Source organism: Ascaphus truei, chromosome 22, assembly GCF_040206685.1.
Source record: "Ascaphus truei isolate aAscTru1 chromosome 22, aAscTru1.hap1, whole genome shotgun sequence".
In the NCBI taxonomy this organism is placed as follows: domain Eukaryota; kingdom Metazoa; phylum Chordata; class Amphibia; order Anura; family Ascaphidae; genus Ascaphus; species Ascaphus truei.
In genome coordinates, this window is record NC_134504.1 from 2343203 (window position 1) to 2361717 (window position 18515).

At 48.0% G+C, this 18515-nt stretch overlaps 1 protein-coding gene across 3 annotated transcripts in view; it reads right to left on the bottom strand.

The window, feature by feature from the left end:
- The window catches only part of SHISA6 (shisa family member 6), a 189660-nt gene that overhangs the window by 119162 nt on the left and 51983 nt on the right, over positions 1–18515 (bottom strand). For 2 of the 3 annotated variants that reach the window (XM_075579641.1, XM_075579640.1), the window contains exons 4-5: positions 7337–7399; positions 2135–2230 (exon numbers count right to left, since the gene is read on the bottom strand). In XM_075579641.1, the coding sequence (XP_075435756.1) occupies positions 2135–2230; positions 7337–7399 (159 nt within the window). The remainder of the gene's footprint in view (positions 1–2134; positions 2231–7336; positions 7400–18515) is intronic. The other variant, XM_075579642.1, reaches the window with a different exon arrangement.

An 18515-nucleotide genomic window follows, 5' to 3' on the forward strand; every position in this document is an offset into this window, starting at 1 on the left:
GTAACTGAGAACATAACCGAAGCTAAGTAAAACCCCTTTTTGATTACATCTCTAAGACTTTTTACTGACTCAGGTTGTGCAAGTTGTTGGCTGAATCCAGAATATTTGCATTACAACCTTGCACCTGTTGTCATCAACGTAGAGAACCAGCTTGCAAGTCAGGAAGTGTCAATAGGTGGAGTTACATTATAGTGGGATATATCAACGTCTGTGTCTACGTTGCACCATTTAACTTCTTTTCTTTGCCAGCGTATCTGTCAGGTCTGAGATGGCATAAAAATCCACGATTCATGATTACATTGTAATACATTATTATAGTCTGGAGTCATGTAACTCCTGCCTAACCTCTCCCATAGTCTGTCATACACTCACGGGGCAAAAATTGTAGCAAGACCTTGATGCCTTAAGAGACGGATAACGAAGATTGTTCCCCCTGCATCAATTTTGCTCCAAAATTGCCCTAAAGCATAGCACCTCTTACCAATGACAATTCATTTTGTCCTAACATTTTTAATAACCAAATGCCAATTCTACACACATGTACTTTTTTTTAGAAAATATTACGACATAGAGAAAGATGTCACAGTGTAATGAGAGGTTTCCGATTGCCCATTCTTGCACCATATAAGGTGTTCACTCTTCATTGTTAATCACTATGAGTGCAACCCTGACAAGACTCACGCAATGAGGTCTCTGTCTCACGGTCTCACACAGCATCAGGGTAATGTCATGCTACCAGGAGACTCTGAGAGAGTCCTAAACCCCAATCACCCAACTTCACAGACCGCACCTCGACACCAAGGACCCCCTCCAACCATCACAGTCCCTGCCCCAGGCAAACACAAGGTCCACTGGTCCAGAGGTAAGCAGCAGTCTCATACAAATGTCATGCATGTGTGAGGCCCTTTCTCTTGCTTAAGAGTGGGTGGCCATGACAGCTCTATCAGTGTTGCTGCTGTAAACAGGAACACAACTGATTGATGTTCCCACTGTCTGGAGAGATTAAGCACCGGAGAAGTGGCTGAACCCAGGTCAAATCTTGGTGACCTTGGGCAAGTCACTTTATCTCTCTGTGCCAAACACGAGATGGGAAATTCTGCATACGCCATCAGCATTAAATAATACAAACAAATATTAATGGACCAGAAAGTAGCTTAAAGACCGAGCACTGCTTAGTAAATATTTCCCATAATGGGATAGCTCCATTATATAACCCAAAATGACAACTAATTTACATTTTATACCAGTTTAAGCCCTGAGAACATGAAAGATCAGTAATTTTATACCAATGTGGTTCATCCATTGGACTTTCATATTAATGGCAAGTTTAACCTGCATGGAAAATGATGATATTTATGTACCTTATGCATTCTATTCAGCCACAAGCTCAGGATATCGATGGGAACTTAAAATAAGTAAGTTAAAAGTCCAATCATTTTTTTAACTAACCATCCTAGTGTTACGTGGAGTTTGCGCAGGCGAGGCCCCTGTTCCATGTGCTGTGGAGATATCCTCCCCTTGCGAAGGAAGATTTCAGCTCCCTTCCAATGAGTGAAGCTGAAACCTTCCAGCAAGGTCATGGGAGCGTCACATCTCATTAAATACGGACCTGTGTACTTACAAACACAATGACACAAAGTCAACTGTGCAAATGAACGCGCCGCAAGTTACAGTCTCTTCCTCTGAAAGATCTCCAGATCCGTAAAACAAAACGTAAGCAGTAATAGCAGAACCAACTAACCCAACAATATAACATCCTTACTCCTTGGCCAAGACACTTCGTGGGTCTTTCATTAAAATGAGCTAGGGCCAATTTGCCTTTGAAGTCAAAGGGTCTCTGTACGATAGTGGCCCGATCGGCACTAATGCAGTTTAATGATCTCCCCTTAGCTGCTCCTTCACACCTGTATACAGAAATGAAGACAGTTCCGTTGATAGATTTCAAAGCTAATCAATAAATACCCCTCACGATCAACAGTGGACGTAACTTTCTTTAATTGTAGACAGTAGCCACTACAACATAAGCAGCCAATAGACACAGTAGTAATCAATAGAGCAGTGAAAGCCAATTCAATACATATGGACACAATAACGCCATAGTTATCGTAAAATAAATAAATGTTTTGTACTGTACCCTTAAGGTGTCCTCGTCCCAAAGTCACAAATCCAGAGGAGATAAAAGTGTGAAGATCAGGTCCTCCACTCCGATAAATATCCTTCCCATAGTGTCCTGTTGAAAAAGAACGGGCCGTATTTTAGATTGATGAGGTACTGTAGACATAACAACATGGTGACCTCCATGGCTTAGCAACTGTTGGCCTCAAATGGAAGATACTTCTTTGTGAGCGAGGTCCCTCAGCTAAGAAGGATGCTTTCAATGTCTAATACAGGTTGTATATGTGAGGATTCTTTCTATAATTCACTTGAATGTCTTCAACAGGTGTATAACCAGTTAGTTAACATGTGGCTTATATTGTGCTAACTAACACCAGCTCAACAGTGGTTTAGTAACTTAGTCCTGCCTTTGTATTCCCATTCCCATGTGTGGTAGTAACTTTGCTTCAGTAGAGTAAGATCTGAAGATGTACTGTTGACCTGGAGTTAGTAGGTAGGTGTCGGTTGGGCTACATAGCCATGCTAGGCCTGAACTGTGGCAATCACTGATGTTTAGAGAAAAGGGCTACAATGAGATACAATGTGCATCTTTCTCAATGTGCAAGTAGTCCTGAATAAAGTGCTCTTTTTACTTTGGCATTGGTTTCCCATCATCCAAGTAACATATTGGTGGAAAGGTCCTATCAGTCTGCCACCAACATGTTTGAAAGTAGACTACACCCTTCTCATGATGAAGACATCCTGGATTTGCGATGTCCATATAACAGACAGCTATTTTGTTTAGTGGCACTGCGCTGGTTAAACATTTTTCAGAATCAATTGGAAAAAATTACATTACAGAACATAGGTTTCACAGTACATAGATCATATTGAAGACCATACAGACTGGCACAGTACATAGATCATATTGAAGACCATACAGACTGGCACAGTACATAGATCATATTGAAGACCATACAGACTGGCACAGTAAATGGATTTTACAGGAGACCATACAGACTGGCACAGTACATGGATTTTACAGGAGACCATACAGACTGGCACAGTATATGGATTTTACAGGAGACCATACAGACTGGCACAGTATATGGATTTTACAGGAGACCATACATACTGGCACAGTATATGGATTTTACAGGAGACCATACAGACTGGCACAGTATATGGATTTTACAGAAGACCATACAGACTGGCACAGTAAATGGATTTTACAGGAGACGATACAGACTGGCACAGTATATGGATTTTACAGAAGACCATACAGACTGGCACAGTATATGGATTTTACAGGAGACCATACAGACTGGCACAGTATATGGATTTTACAGGAGACCATACAGACTGGCACAGTATATGGATTTTACAGGAGACCATACAGACTGGCACAGTATATGGATTTTACAGGAGACCATACAGACTGGCACAGTATATGGATTTTACAGGAGAGCATACAGACTGGCACAAATAATAACAGATATTTAGAGGTTATCCATTAAACTGCGATAGTGCCAATTGGGGCACTATTGTGTGTCAATACCCATTGGAGTCAACGAATTGGAGTTTCCCATGAGCCCCAATCAGCACTATTGTAGTTTAATGAATAACCCCCTTAATGAAACAGCGATGTTATAATAACCAGAAACATTACAGAAATAAAGCAGAGTTAGGAGTAACATAACATCTTGGTCAATGCGCAGTGTAATAGTCAGACATGGCGTCCGGACCACATGAACATTAAGCGCAGTATAACAGTCAGACATGGCGTCCGGACCACATGAACACTAAGCGCAGTATAATAGTCAGACATGGCGTCCGGAGCACATGAACATTAAGCGCAGTATAATAGTCAGACATGGCGTCCGGACCACATGAACACTAAGCGTAGGCTGTTTCACTCGTGGTTTGGCTCTGGTTTTAGCTAAAACCCGATTTGTTCATTTTTTGGATTATTACCAAATTATGCGGGGGGGGGTCAAAATGAGCAGAAAATACTGTGAGAAACCCCTAGAGATCAGCACGGGCCAGTGTTCTGGTTTTGGTTCTTAATCATTTGAAAGTTTTGATTTAAGTTTAGGAATGTAAGGTTCTTGTAGGTTCTGATTTATAAAAGGGGGTGTATCTATAGATGGATATCAGTCTATCATCTATATATCTCTTTGTGCATGTGTACGTGTGCATGTGTATTTGTATATGTATCTTTGTGTACTCCTACATATATTTATTTATATCTACTAATACAAATAATATAAATCAATATATATATATTGTGTGTGTGTTTATATATATACACACACACACACACACACACACACACACACACACACACACACACACACACACACACACACACACACACACACACACACACACACACACACACACACACACGAGCAAGTAAATATACAATTCATTATTATGTTAAAAATGTGTCTCTAAACTAGCTAATAGTAGCTTCCTACACACAGCTACCGTATTTGAGCTAGTATAGAGACACATTGTTACCATAATTCTGAATTGTATCTTTTCTTGACTTGTGCTTATACCTCTATCTGTTCTTTCTCGGTTTTTGTGGGACCCAAGACACTATAGCAGCATTTAAATGTACTTTAACAGATTCACATATCTATTAACTATTGTTAGGTTACTAATTTTTGTGCATATAATATATATATGAAAGAACCCAGCACACGAGATCGTGTGCCATGTTAATTCCTCCGAGCGGCTATATTTATTATTGTATATAATAAAAGGTTGACTTTTGATGTTATATATGTGTGTGTGTGTGTATGTGTATGTGTGTGTATGTGTGTATGTGTGTGTGTGTGTGTGTGTGTGTGTGTGTGTGTGTGTGTGTGTGTGTGTGTGTGTGTGTGTGTGTGTGTGTGTGTGTGTGTGTGTGTGTCTGTGTTTATCGTTAGATTAACTCTGTTGGAAACAGAAAAAGCTCTTTCAAATGAATGTCACAGACAAGTAATGTACTTTTAATGAATAGAAATTGCCATGGAAACCCACTGAACAAATATGTAATGTACAATTCTCTCTTTAGGATAAAAGACATATGCTGTATATGGGAGGGCAGGTTTATATTAATGACTTTTTATATAAGATATATGGGGCGGCTGCAGCATTACAGCTGAAGAAGTCATTCCGTCAAAAGAGAGCCGAGTGGCTATGTATATACCTCCATTATATGTGCATTGTATATATGTAATGTATACATGTAAAAATATATGCAAGATATTGTAAACATACTATATATCGTTAGCATTATTTATTTATTGGGTGTTATTTTATAATGCAAACATATTGGGAAGAAGAGGGCTTAGCTACCAATATATATGATATATGTATACACACACGCATATACACGCATATACACGCATATACACACACACACACACACACACACACACACACACACACACACACACACACACACACACACACACACACACACACACACACACACACACACAGACCTGGAAGATCACTGGGGAGGCATTCATCCAGCAGTAGAATGTCAAAGGCTGAAGAGGACAGATATTTATATATCTAATTATTAGCCTATCATCTTCAGCCTTTGAAATTCCACTGGTGTGTGTGTGTATGTGTGTGTATGTGTGTGTATATGTGAGTGTGTATATGTGTGTGTGTATATGTGTGTGTGTGTGTATATGTGTGTGTGTGTGTATATGTGTGTGTGTATATGTGTGTGTGTATATGTGTGTGTGTGTGTGAATATGTGCGTGTGTATGTGTGTGTGTGTGTGTGTGTGTATATGTACCCAAATCTGGCACTTCTCCCAAATTGGCTTGTAATTTATTAGTGAGATTGTACACTTTGATCTTGTGTGATAACAGAGGAGTGATTTAGTTGCATGTTTTGATAAAAAAACATTTTTATTACGCCCGCTAACCCGTAAAGGAAAACCCCACTATATCCGGTACCCACACATAATCCCGCCTGTGATTCAGTGCAATTACAGCTGGCAAACGCCAGAAATAAGATTCCCTTCGCATTGTGAAGGGGAAATGTGGGTTCTCTCCTTCACTTTTCCTTCACAATATACCCAGGGAGTCTGATTTCAGATGTGTGCCTGTTTCAATTGCACTGAATCCCAAACCTCATTATTCCTCATTCATTTAACCCTTTAGGCATCTTCACATCACATATTTCACCAAGTTCTGCCCACGGGACAATAAGAAATATTATGTATTTAGTGTGGGTACCGGCCATAATGGAAATTACCTTGACGGGGTTAGCGGGCGTAATAATTATTTTTTTTTATCAAAAAATGCAACTAAATGACTCCTCTGTTATTAAATTTAGGATCAAAATGGAGAATTTCGCTAATAAATTACAAGCCAACGTGGTGTGTGTTTATATATATCAATATATATATATATATATACACACACACACGGGGTGGGGGACTTGAGGCCTGGAGTTGAGCACCCTGCAGTAAGGAATTATAGCGTTATTGGGATAGCCACAAGGATCGAATCGGGTGTGAGGTTTTACAACACATAGGAACGTGGGCAAATTAGTTGGGCCGAGTGGCTCTTATCGGCCGCCAAGTTCTATGTTTCTGAAGTAACTGATATTGTTGAAATCAGTGTCCCCAGAGAAAAGCAAACGCAGTCACCTTCAGCGGGAATACATCTCTCTACGGAAGCCGGTTACACCAGGAACTTCCATTTCCCTCCACGTGAGATTGCGGGGAATTAAACATCCCATTCACCTCGTGTGTCTGTTACACAACAAGCCAACACAAACGCACTGACACAAACGCAGATACACAAGCGATACAAACAAGGGCACATTCACACACTGCACACCCTGTTGTATCGCCAGAAACATAAAGGGAACAGATGTTATTTTCATTCTGCATGATGAGAAGGAGAAAATGCTTTCGTTACCCTGGAAACGGCAATATTTGTCTTTTTTTTCTTACATTTTTTTAACCTTATTGAGGCGATTGCATAACAGGGGCGGGGGGGGGGGGGGGGGAATGAGCATTACCAGTGAGAGGTTTCCCCAGCTGCCCAGGCAGCCTTTTAATCTGCGGATAGAAGAATGGTTTGAGATGACACGGGGGAGACGCCATCGGGCGCCTCCGACAGGCAATCACATTGACCGCAACACATGTGTAAGCGTACGATTAAGCAGACCCACAATTAACAGGCAGCTTGCCGGCAGACTTAACACACAGTCGGTGTACCTATTGTGTTCGGGTGACCCGACGGCTCCATGTTCACCGGCACATCCGAGAAGCGCCGAGAGGCTGGAAAAGAAAAATCAGGCCCCAGAAAGGGAATCAAGAAATGAGATTGCAAGCAGAGAAAGTAGAAGGCGTTCTAGTAATTGTATTGGCCCTGAGAATGCGTGGCACGTTACAGTATACCCATCAAACCCGAAGTTCGGCCGACCGCAACCTATGTTTTTGAAGTCACATTTTTTGTTTAAAAGGCCCAAAGCCTGCAGTATAGTGTTCACACGACAACCTCTGCTGCCTGTCCCCCCTTCCTCCATCGGACATCTGGTTTCTAAGCAGAGACCTATCTGGAAAACGGCCTTATCCCAACCTTCTCTGAAGTCCAGCGTTGTCACAAAGTATGAGGGGCTTAGCCCACCTGTGAAGTTTTGGTTTTCAGCTCGTTTCATAGGATTAAAACACAGTTTAAAAATCAGTACGCATGGGGGGAAAAAACTAGTGAAGTGAAAGCAGAAACCACATTTTACAGGATGGCAAAGAAATCTTTCAATAGATAAACATGCAGGCGGAAGTCCACCTTTCCCCGCTACGTTGTTAGAGCGGTGGGGTGAATGGACCAACATGAGTCCTCTATAGATTTAGCTGTACACAAGGTTTGGAGACCTCACAGGTGTGTTCCTGCAGCTTTATCGGAGTGACATTCCCAGATGTGGTGGTACCACCAGCTATTTTAGACCACGCAGGTCTCTTCTTCACTGCATCTGTAGGCACGTGAGAGTCATCCATAGATGTGCATTAGTAGTTGTATATAAACTTTGAAGATCACTATGCCTCTACTGGGGTCATTGTTCAGATGTACTGAAGGGGAGACGTGAAGTCATGAAGACATCTACAAGCTACATCCATGGGGTGTTCTTAGACATGTCTACAAACGTACTGTGACGACATCTACATACACGTCTTGGGATGTCCAAAACAATGTCATGTATGACGACCTCTCATTGTGGTCCATTAAAAGATTTCACAACTTGCAATCATTTGAATATACTTTGCATATTCAAATTTGGTCTTTTCCCAGGAGGCTCAGCTGTGTTCCCAGGTATCTCTCTCTATGTCTTTCTCTCCATCTGTCTATCCGGCAAAACCCAGATTTCAGGCTGTGGAGATATTTACTTGGCAAACTGCTTTAAAAAATTTTTTTTTTTCATTTTCTTTAAAAATGCGCCAGGTTTGCAAACGTGGGCGGGACGTTTGTCCATCTGTAGCGCTGCTGAGCCAGTCCTGGGCGGGACGTTTGTCCATCTGTAGCGCTGCTGAACCAGTCCTGTGTGCAATGAGTTTTATATTGTTACACGGAATATGTGCATTCCCACAGCCTGGTTCAGTGTTCCCCCACGTGGAAAACCCCACAAAGACGTCCCTCGCTGAAAAGCTTATTTTTTTTTTTTTAAAGGACACAGGAAACCAGAGTACTCGTTTTTAATAATTAGGCAGGAGAGGCATTATTTGTTACGGAAACCATGTCAGACAGTTCTTGTTATAGTGCGTATCTCTGGTACAGTCAGTGTGACAGTAATAAGGGCGTTTACAGAGTATCGTTACTTTCACATTTATCAATCAGCAGGGACACCGCTTTCTCGTTTACAATTCTTACTTTATAGAACACTAGCTGAGAGACCCGGCGTTGCCCGGGATGTAAATGCGTAATAGGTAGTATTATTTATAAATCGTGGAACAATAGGTGAGTATTTGTTGCAAAGGTTGGATAATAATATTGAAAAGAAAGATGGAATAAAATGTAATATGATGTTGTTTAAAAATGTTTTATTGAAAACACACCACAGTACAATGTATATTTTGGTGACATAACAGATGTAAAAATGTGAGGTGTGTGTCCTGCTAGGGTGTGAGGCGGCGGGTGGCACATGGGTTGTGAGTGCTGTCTGTGAGTGGGGGTCCTGCTAGGGTGTGAGGCGGCAGGTGGCGCGTGGGTTGTGAGTGCTGTCTGTGAGTGGGGGTCCTGCTAGGGTGTGAGACGGTGGGTCAGTGATGTCGGTGCGTAGGGGCGGGAGGCAGCAGGTGTGTGTGGCGGCAGGTATGTGTCGAGTGTGGCGGATGTCTGTTGAGTGCATGCAGCGGCTGTGAGGCGGTGGGTGAAAGGCAGAGGCGGGCGGAGTAAGGGCGGGTGAAAGGCAGAGGCGGGTGGGCGCGAAAGCAGAGGCGGTTAGGCAGGAAGGCGGGCAGGAAGGCGAAGGGTGGTGGGAAGGGGTGGAGGAGGGGGGGAAGGGGTGGGAGGGGGGAAGGGTGTGGGAGGGGAAAAGGGTGTGGGAGGGGGGAAGGAAAGGGGAGGAGGGGGAGGGAAAGGGGAGGAGGGGGGAGGGAAAGGGGAGGAGGGGGGAGGGAAGGGGGGAGGGAAGGGGAGGAGATGGGGGGGAAGGGGAGGAGGAGGGGGGGAAGGGGAGGAGGAGGGGGGGAAGGGGAGGAGGAGGGGGGGAAGGGGAGGAGGAGGGGGGGAAGGGGAGGAGGATGGGGGAGGGGGGGAAGGGGAGGAGGATGGGGGGAGGGGGGGAAGGGGAGGAGGAGGGAGGGAAGGAGGGGAAGGGGAGGAGGAGGGGAAGGGGAGGAGGGGGGGAAGGGGAGGAGGGGGGGAAGGGGAGGAGGGGGGAAAGGGGAGGAGGGGAGGAGGGGGGGAAGGGGAGGAGGGGGAGGAGGGGGGGAAGGGGAGGAGGGGAGGAAGGGGAGGAGGGGGGGAAGGGGAGGAGGGGGGAAGGGGAGGAGGGGGGGGGAAGGGGAGGAGGAGTGGGGAAAGGGGAGGAGGAGGGGGGTAAAAGGGGGGCGGAGGGGGTATAAGGGGAGCGGAGCGGGGGGAGAAAGGGGAGCGGGGGGGAGAAAGGGGAGCGGGGGGGAGAAAGGGGAGCGGGGGGGAGAAAGGGGAGCGGGGGGGAGAAAGGGGAGCGGGGGGGGAGAAAGGGGAGCGGGGGGGGGAGAAAGGGGAGCGGGGGGGGGAGAAAGGGGAGCGGGGGGGAGAAAGGGGAGCAGGGGGGGGAGAAAGGGGAGCGGGGGGGGGAGAAAGGGGAGCAGGGGGGGAGAAAGGGGAGCAGGGGGGGAGAAAGGGGAGCAGGGGGGGAGAAAGGGGAGCGGGGGGGAAAGGGGAGCGGGGGTGGGAAAGGGGAGTGGGGGGGGGAAAGGGGAGCGGGGGGGAAAGGGGAGAGGGGGGGGGAAAGGGGAGCAGGGGGGGGGAAGGGGAGCGGGGGGGGAAAGGGGAGCGGGGGGGGGGGGAAGGGGAGCGGGGGGGGGGGAAAGGGGAGCGGGGGGGAAAGGGGAGCGGGGGTGAAAGGGGAGTGGGGGGGAAAGGGGAGCAGGGGAAAGGGGAGCGGGAAAGGGGAGCGGTGGGGGTGGAAAGGGGAGCGGGGGGGAAAGGGGAGCAGGGAGCGGGAAAGGGGAGGGGGGGGAAAGTGGAGCGGAGGGGGAAAGGGGAGCGGGGGGGGGAAAGGGGAGCGGGGGGAAAGGGGAGCAGGGGGAAAGGGGAGCGGGGGGAAAGGGGAGCAGGGGGAAAGGGGAGCGGGGGGGGGAAAGGGGAGTGGGAAAGGGGAGCAGCAGCGTGCGGTGGATGTTCTGGTGAGTGTGGGGGGGTTAGGGGCTCCGGAGCAGCATCGTGCGGTGGATGTTCGGGTGAGTGTGGGGGGGGGGGTGAGGGGCTCCGGAGCAGCATCGTGAGGTGGCATCGTGCGTTGGATGTTGGGGGGGGGGGGTGCGGGGCTCCGGAGCAGCATCGTGCGTTGGATGGTCGGCAGCGTGAGTTTTGTGTTGGGGTGAGGGGGGGAGGGTGAGGTGCTCCGGAGGAGCATCGTGCTGTGGATGTATGGGTGAGGGGGGTGGGGTAGTTTTGGGTGTGCTCCGGGGATGTTCGGGGGGGGGGGGGTGATGGAGCATCGTGCGTTGTATGTTCAGCAGCGTGCGTTTGCTGTTCATGTGAGGGGGGGGGGTGATGCAGTATGTTTGGGTGAGGGGGGTTGGTGATGGGCTGCAGTAGCGGGAGAGCTGTGGCGTGCGTTCGTAGTGTGCATGAGGTTGGGAGGGGTGGTGGTGGAGGGGGGTGCATGAGGTTGGGGGGGGGGTGGTGGTGGAGGGGGGTGGTGGTGGAGGGGGGTGCATGAGGTTGGGGGGGGGGTGGTGGTGGAGGGGGGTGTTTGTAAGAGGCAGTGTTGCGCTGCTTGTTCGTGCAGTGTGTGGAGGTGAATGTTGATATAGAGATTCTGTACCTGATCTGTGGTAGCAGGCGGTGAGGGTTTTGTGGGTTGAGAGGTCGCCCCAGAGCAGTGAGGATTGTCAGTGAGGGGTGGGACAGTGGGGTGAGGGGTGGGACAGTGTTGAGGTGGAGTGACAGGCCAAAGGTGCAATGCGTTTGGCCCTAGGGACACAGGGCATGCAGACAAACATACAGACATTTTCAGAAATATATAGTAGATGGATTTATTGGGGAAAGTGTCTCGAAGCCCAATTTTAAAACATAAACATAAACATTGTGACAATCTTTCTAAAATACAGTATACGCATGTGTGGGCAACTCTGGTCCGCAAGGGCCACCAACAGGTCAGGTTTTAGGGATATCCCTGCTTCAGGGGCTCAATCAGTGGCTCAGTCGAAGACTGCACCACCTGTGCTGAAGCTGGGATATCACTAATACCTGGTCTGCTGGTGGCCCTTGAGAACTGGAGTAGCCCTGCACTAGTGCCATTACACTTCCGCCACTGGGTATACTCCCTACATAGGACGGAATTTATGGCCCAGGGTGTGAGGCTCGGGGGGGTTTGATGGAGGAGAATGGGAGGCTTGGGGGGGTTAGGGGGGAGGATGGGAGGCTCGTGGCGGTGGGGGAGAGAGGATATGATGAAGGACTTCTTCACGGATTTGTCTAAAGCATAAAATATTATTAAACAACCAAATTTTTATCACTCCACTAGAGTCCATTAAATACAAGCAACCCTGGGACCTAATGCAAGGGCGCTGATAATAACAGACCTAACTCCCCTGTAAAATAATATACCGTGTCTCCAAGTTTGTCGAAGCAGAAATTCATTACAGGTATTCTGTGCCGGGAGTAAGACCAGGCTTACATTCCTCATCTCTGTAACTTCTGCAGGTGGAAAGTAACATAATAACCCCGGGGAATTCGCTAATGTTTTATTGAACTGTCACATTCCCATTTTCTAAAAGTAAAACGAAAAAAAAAAAATATATATACAATATTTTCCAGCTGTTAATGTTGAATACATGCGTTGCAGCTGCTGCATAAAGGGGCTAATAATTATGACAAATAAAGCAGCCCTTGATATAAGGTATATTTACATATAAAGTCAGTTATTTGGTTTATGCAATAACACAATGCATTTTAAAGGGGAAATCTCTCCTGTTACCCAAGTGAATTAATTCCAGTGGTATGTTTATGGGGTCTTATGTGGGTAATCAATACATTTCTTAATCCAAACCTGGCACATAGAAGTATTTAAATAATCAGTTCCTTTCGGTGATATGAATTGGGCAACATTTTATAATATTTCTCTTTAATGGAGAAATCCAAGTGGGTCGTTTCTTTGCGCTTTTTTTCTTACATAGGGTTGAAGCAGGGGGTCTACGGAGCTGAACCCCATTAATTTCAGCTCCGAGGACCCCCTGCTTCCCGAGATACAGACCTCCGTAGGGGGCGCCGGCAGCTCTCTGCCTCCCGAGATACAGACCTCCGTAGGGGGCACCGGCAACTCTCTGCTTCCCGAGATACAGACCTCCGTAGGGGGCGCCGGCAGCCCTCTGCTTCCCGAGATACAGACCTCCGTAGGGGCGCCGGCAGCCCTCTGCTTCCCGAGATACAGACCTCTGTAGGGGGCGCCGGCAGCCCTCTGCTTCCCGAGATACAGACCTCCGTAGGGGGCGCCGGCAGCCCTCTGCTTCCTGAGATACAGACCTCCGTAGGGGGCGCCGGCAACTCTCTGCTTCCCGAGATACAGACCTCCGTAGGGGGCGCCGGCAGCCCTCGGCTTCCCGAGATACAGACCTCCATAGGGGACGCCGGCAGCCCTCTGCTTCCCGAGATACAGACCTCCGTAGGGGGCGCCGGCAGCCCTCTGCTTCCCAAGATACAGACCTCCATAGGGGGCGCCGGCAACTCTCTGCTTCCCAAGATACAGACCTCCGTAGGGGGCGCTGGCAGCCCTCTGCTTCCCCAGATACAGACCTCCGTAGGGGGCGCCGGCAGCTCTCTGCTTCCCGAGATACAGACCTCCGTAGGGGGCGCTGGCAACACTCTGCTGCCCGAGGTACAGACCTCCGTAGGGGGCGCCGGCAACTCTCTGCTTCCCAAGATACAGACCTCTGTAGGGGGCGCTGGCAGCCCTCTGCTTCCCCAGATACAGACCTCCGTAGGGGGCGCCGGCAGCTTTCTGCTTCCCGAGATACAGACCTCCGTAGGGGGCGCCGGCAGCTCTCTGCTTCCCGAGATACAGACCTCCGTAGGGGGCGCCGGCAACTCTCTGCTGCCCGAGATACAGACCTCCGTAGGGGGCGTCGGCAGCCCTCTGCTTCCCGAGATACAGACCTCCGTAGGGGGCGCCGGCAACTCTCTGCTTCCCGAGATACAGACCTCCGTAGGGGGCGTCGGTAGCCCTCTGCTTCCTGAGATACAGACCTCCATAGGGGGCGCCGGCAGCTCTCTGCTTCCCGAGATACAGACCTCCGTAGGGGGCGCCGGCAGCTCTCTGCTTCCCGAGATACAGACCTCCGTAGGGGGCGCCGGCAACTCTCTGCTGCCCGAGATACAGACCTCCGTAGGGGGCGTCGGCAGCCCTCTGCTTCCCGAGATACAGACCTCCGTAGGGGGTGCCGGCAACTCTCTGCTTCCCGAGATACAGACCTCCGTAGGAGGCGTCGGTAGCCCTCTGCTTCCCGAGATACAGACCTCCGTAGGGGGCACCGGCAACTCTCTGTTTCCCGAGATACAGACCTCCGTAGGGGGCGTCGGTAGCCCTCTGCTTCCCGAGATACAGACCTCCGTAGGGGGCACCGGCAACTCTCTGCTTCCCGAGATACAGACCTCCGTAGGGGGCGCCGGCAGCTCTCTGCTTCCCGAGATACAGACCTCCGTAGGGGGCGCCGGCAGCTCTCTGCTTCCCGAGATACAGACCTCCGTAGGGGGCGCCGGCAGCTCTCTGCTTCCCGATATACAGACCTCCGTAGGGGGCGCCGGCAGCTCTCTGCTTCCCGAGATACAGACCTCCGTAGGGGGCGCCGGCAACTCTCTGCTTCCCGAGATACAGACCTCCATAGGGGGCGCCGGCAACTCTCTGCTTCCCGAGATACAGACCTCCGTAGGGGGCGCCGGCAACTCTCTGCTTCCCCAGATACAGACCTCCGTAGGGGGCGCCGGCAACTCTCTGCTTCCCGAGATACAGACCTCCGTAGGGGGCGCCGGCAGCCCTCTGCTTCCCGAGATACAGACCTCCGTAGGGGGCGCCGGCAGCTCTCTGCTTCCCGAGATACAGACCTCCGTAGGGGGCGCCGGCAACTCTCTGCTTCCCGAGATACAGACCTCCGTAGGGGGCGCCGGCAACTCTCTGCTTCCCGAGATACAGACCTCCATAGGCCTCTCTGCTTTTTAACCTTCCAGCATCCCGTGGGCCAATAGGACGCCGCATCGGATTGGCTTCCCATTGGCCCGCAGAGCGTGGGAGCTTTGAAACTCCGCCAGTATTGTACATGATCACTGCCAGCCGAGCGGCCACTGGCACATCCTACGGAGGTCTGTATCTCTGGAAGCAGGGGGTCTCCGGAGCTGAAATGAATGGGGTTCAGCTCCGTAGACCCCCTGCTTCAATCCGTTGTTAAAAAAACGCAAACAAATTCACCAGCTTGGATTGCCTGCCTGCAGTCGTTTAAGGGAGTAGCAGACATGAGCGGCAACAACCATCATCACCTTCTTCTCTGCCACTCTACTCTCCTTTGTGTGGACCTCTGATTGACCATTTGATACCAGAAACTCTTCTCCTGGGGTCCAGGAGCAGGGTCGAAGGGTGGCGAAGTTAATGAGCTGGCAGGCGGAGTGGAGGGCCCAGCAAACGATGAGGCCCAGCTGGCCAATCATGGTTGGACGTGTCCAACTTCTGGGACTGGCCGAACAGGCCCTGCCCTGGCCGCCGGGCCCGAGACACTGGCCGCCGCTCTCCTGGAAAGTGTAAAATATGCGTGCAGTAGCAATGCGTAGTCAGGGCCGACCAAATGGCCCCTATTTGCATTCAGCGCCTATGTCTCTGCTCTCTGATTTTGCCTGCAAGTTTTTTAATGATTGTCTTACAACCTCCTGACATACCCAGGAGTGAAGTGTATTACAGCCGCTGTCAGTCACTTAGCTGGCAGCAAGTGGCTGAATAATGATATGGTTGGTAACTTCTCAAAATTCAGTGCAGGGAGATTCCGGAGCGAAAGGCGTGGGTGTCAGGGGAGAGGAGATTGGGCTACGTATGTGCAACAATGTGGCTTCTTTCTGCTCTCTCGCTCGATCTGAACCTATACTCAACCGATAAGGGGCATATAGACAACCGATAAGGGGCATATAGACAACCGATAAGGGGGATATAGACAACCGATAAGGGGGATATTGACAACCGAAGCAAGAAGAAGCCAAAGAGAAAGACGATGGACATTAAGTGGAAGAAATAGAGGGAATTAGTCAGTAAATCGCGTCAGCTTCTAGTACACAGCAAGGTCCATGTTTGTTAAGCGGTGCTATGCCAAGAGACACTTCTGGCAATGGAAGGCAACGTTCATTTGAAGGCGCCTTACGGAATAGCTCAGTTTAGTAAATATGACCCTATATAATCAGTATTGTGCAGAAGTAAGATGTGTGACTTCTGTTTAATGAAAGAGAGAGGGACCGTGGTTTTGCTGAACAGGAGTTTGCGCAAGCAGCCCCCGCCCCTCTCCACTCCCTCCTGGTCTTTACTGGCCTCGAACATGGATTGGTGGGGCTAGAGGTTAATTTAACCCTTGATTGACACACGTCTCCATTAAAAGATCCCGATAGAACGAACATTCTTAATTGCAAGGGAAACAAATTCATCCAAATGTTTTCTTTCGGTCAGACTTGTGAATGAAACATTATTACACGGCCGATGTAAGAGACATTATTACACGGCCGATGAAAGAAACATTATTACACGGCCGATGTAAGAGACATTATTACACGGCCGATGAAAGAAACATTATTACACGGCCGATGAAAGAGACATTATTACACGGCCGATGATAGAAACATTATTACACGGCCGATGAAAGAGACATTATTACACGGCCGATGAAAGAGACATTATTACACGGCCGATGAAAGAGACATTATTACACGGCCGATGAAAGAAACATTATTACACGGCCGATGAAAGAGACATTATTACACGGCCGATGAAAGAGACATTATTACACGGCCGATGAAAGAAACATTATTACACGGCCGATGAAAGAAACATTATTACACGGCCGATGAAAGAAACATTATTACATGTAAGAAACATTATTACACGGCCGATGAAAGAGACATTATTACACGGCCGATGATAGAAACATTATTACACGGCCGATGAAAGAGACATTATTACACGGCCGATGAAAGAGACATTATTACACGGCCGATGAAAGAGACATTATTACACGGCCGATGAAAGAGACATTATTACACGGCCGATGAAAGAAACATTATTACACGGCCGATGAAAGAGACATTATTACACGGCCGATGATAGAAACATTATTACACGGCCGATGAAAGAGACATTATTACACGGCCGATGAAAGAAACATTATTACACGGCCGATGAAAGAGACATTATTACACGGCCGATGAAAGAGACATTATTACACGGCCGATGAAAGAAACATTATTACACGGCCGATGAAAGAAACATTATTACACGGCCGATGAAAGAAACATTATTACATGTAAGAAACATTATTACACGGCCGATGATAGAAACATTATTACACGGCCGATGTAAGAGACATTATTACACGGCCGATGAAAGAAACATTATTACACGGCCGATGAAAGAAACATTATTACACGGCCGATGTAAGAAACATTATTACACGGCCGATGTAAGAAACATTATTACACGGCCGATGAAAGAAACATTATTACACGGCCGATGAAAGAAACATTATTACACGGCCGATGAAAGAGACATTATTACACGGCCGATGAAAGAGACATTATTACACGGCCGATGAAAGAGACATTATTACACGGCCGATAAATGAAACATTATTACACGGCCGATGAAAGAAACATTATTACACGGCCGATGATAGAAACATTATTACATGTAAGAAACATTATTACACGGCCGATGAAAGAAACATTATTACACGGCCGATGATAGAAACATTATTACACGGCCGATGAAAGAAACATTATTACACGGCCGATGAAAGAAACATTATTACACGGCCGATGAAAGAGACATTATTACACGGCCGATGATAGAAACATTATTACACGGCCGATGATAGAAACATTATTACACGGCCGATGAAAGAAACATTATTACACGGCCGATGAAAGAGACATTATTACACGGCCGATGAAAGAAACATTATTACACGGCCGATGAAAGAGACATTATTACACGGCCGATGAAAGAGACATTATTACACGGCCGATGAAAGAGACATTATTACACGGCCGATAAATGAAACATTATTACACGGCCGATGAAAGAAACATTATTACACGGCCGATGATAGAAACATTATTACATGTAAGAAACATTATTACACGGCCGATGAAAGAAACATTATTACACGGCCGATGATAGAAACATTATTACACGGCCGATGAAAGAAACATTATTACACGGCCGATGAAAGAAACATTATTACACGGCCGATGAAAGAGACATTATTACACGGCCGATGATAGAAACATTATTACACGGCCGATGATAGAAACATTATTACACGGCCGATGAAAGAAACATTATTACACGGCCGATGAAAGAGACATTATTACACGGCCGATGAAAGAAACATTATTACACGGCCGATGAAAGAGACATTATTACACGGCCGATGAAAGAGACATTATTACACGGCCGATGTAAGAGACATTATTACACGGCCGATGAAAGAAACATTATTACATGTA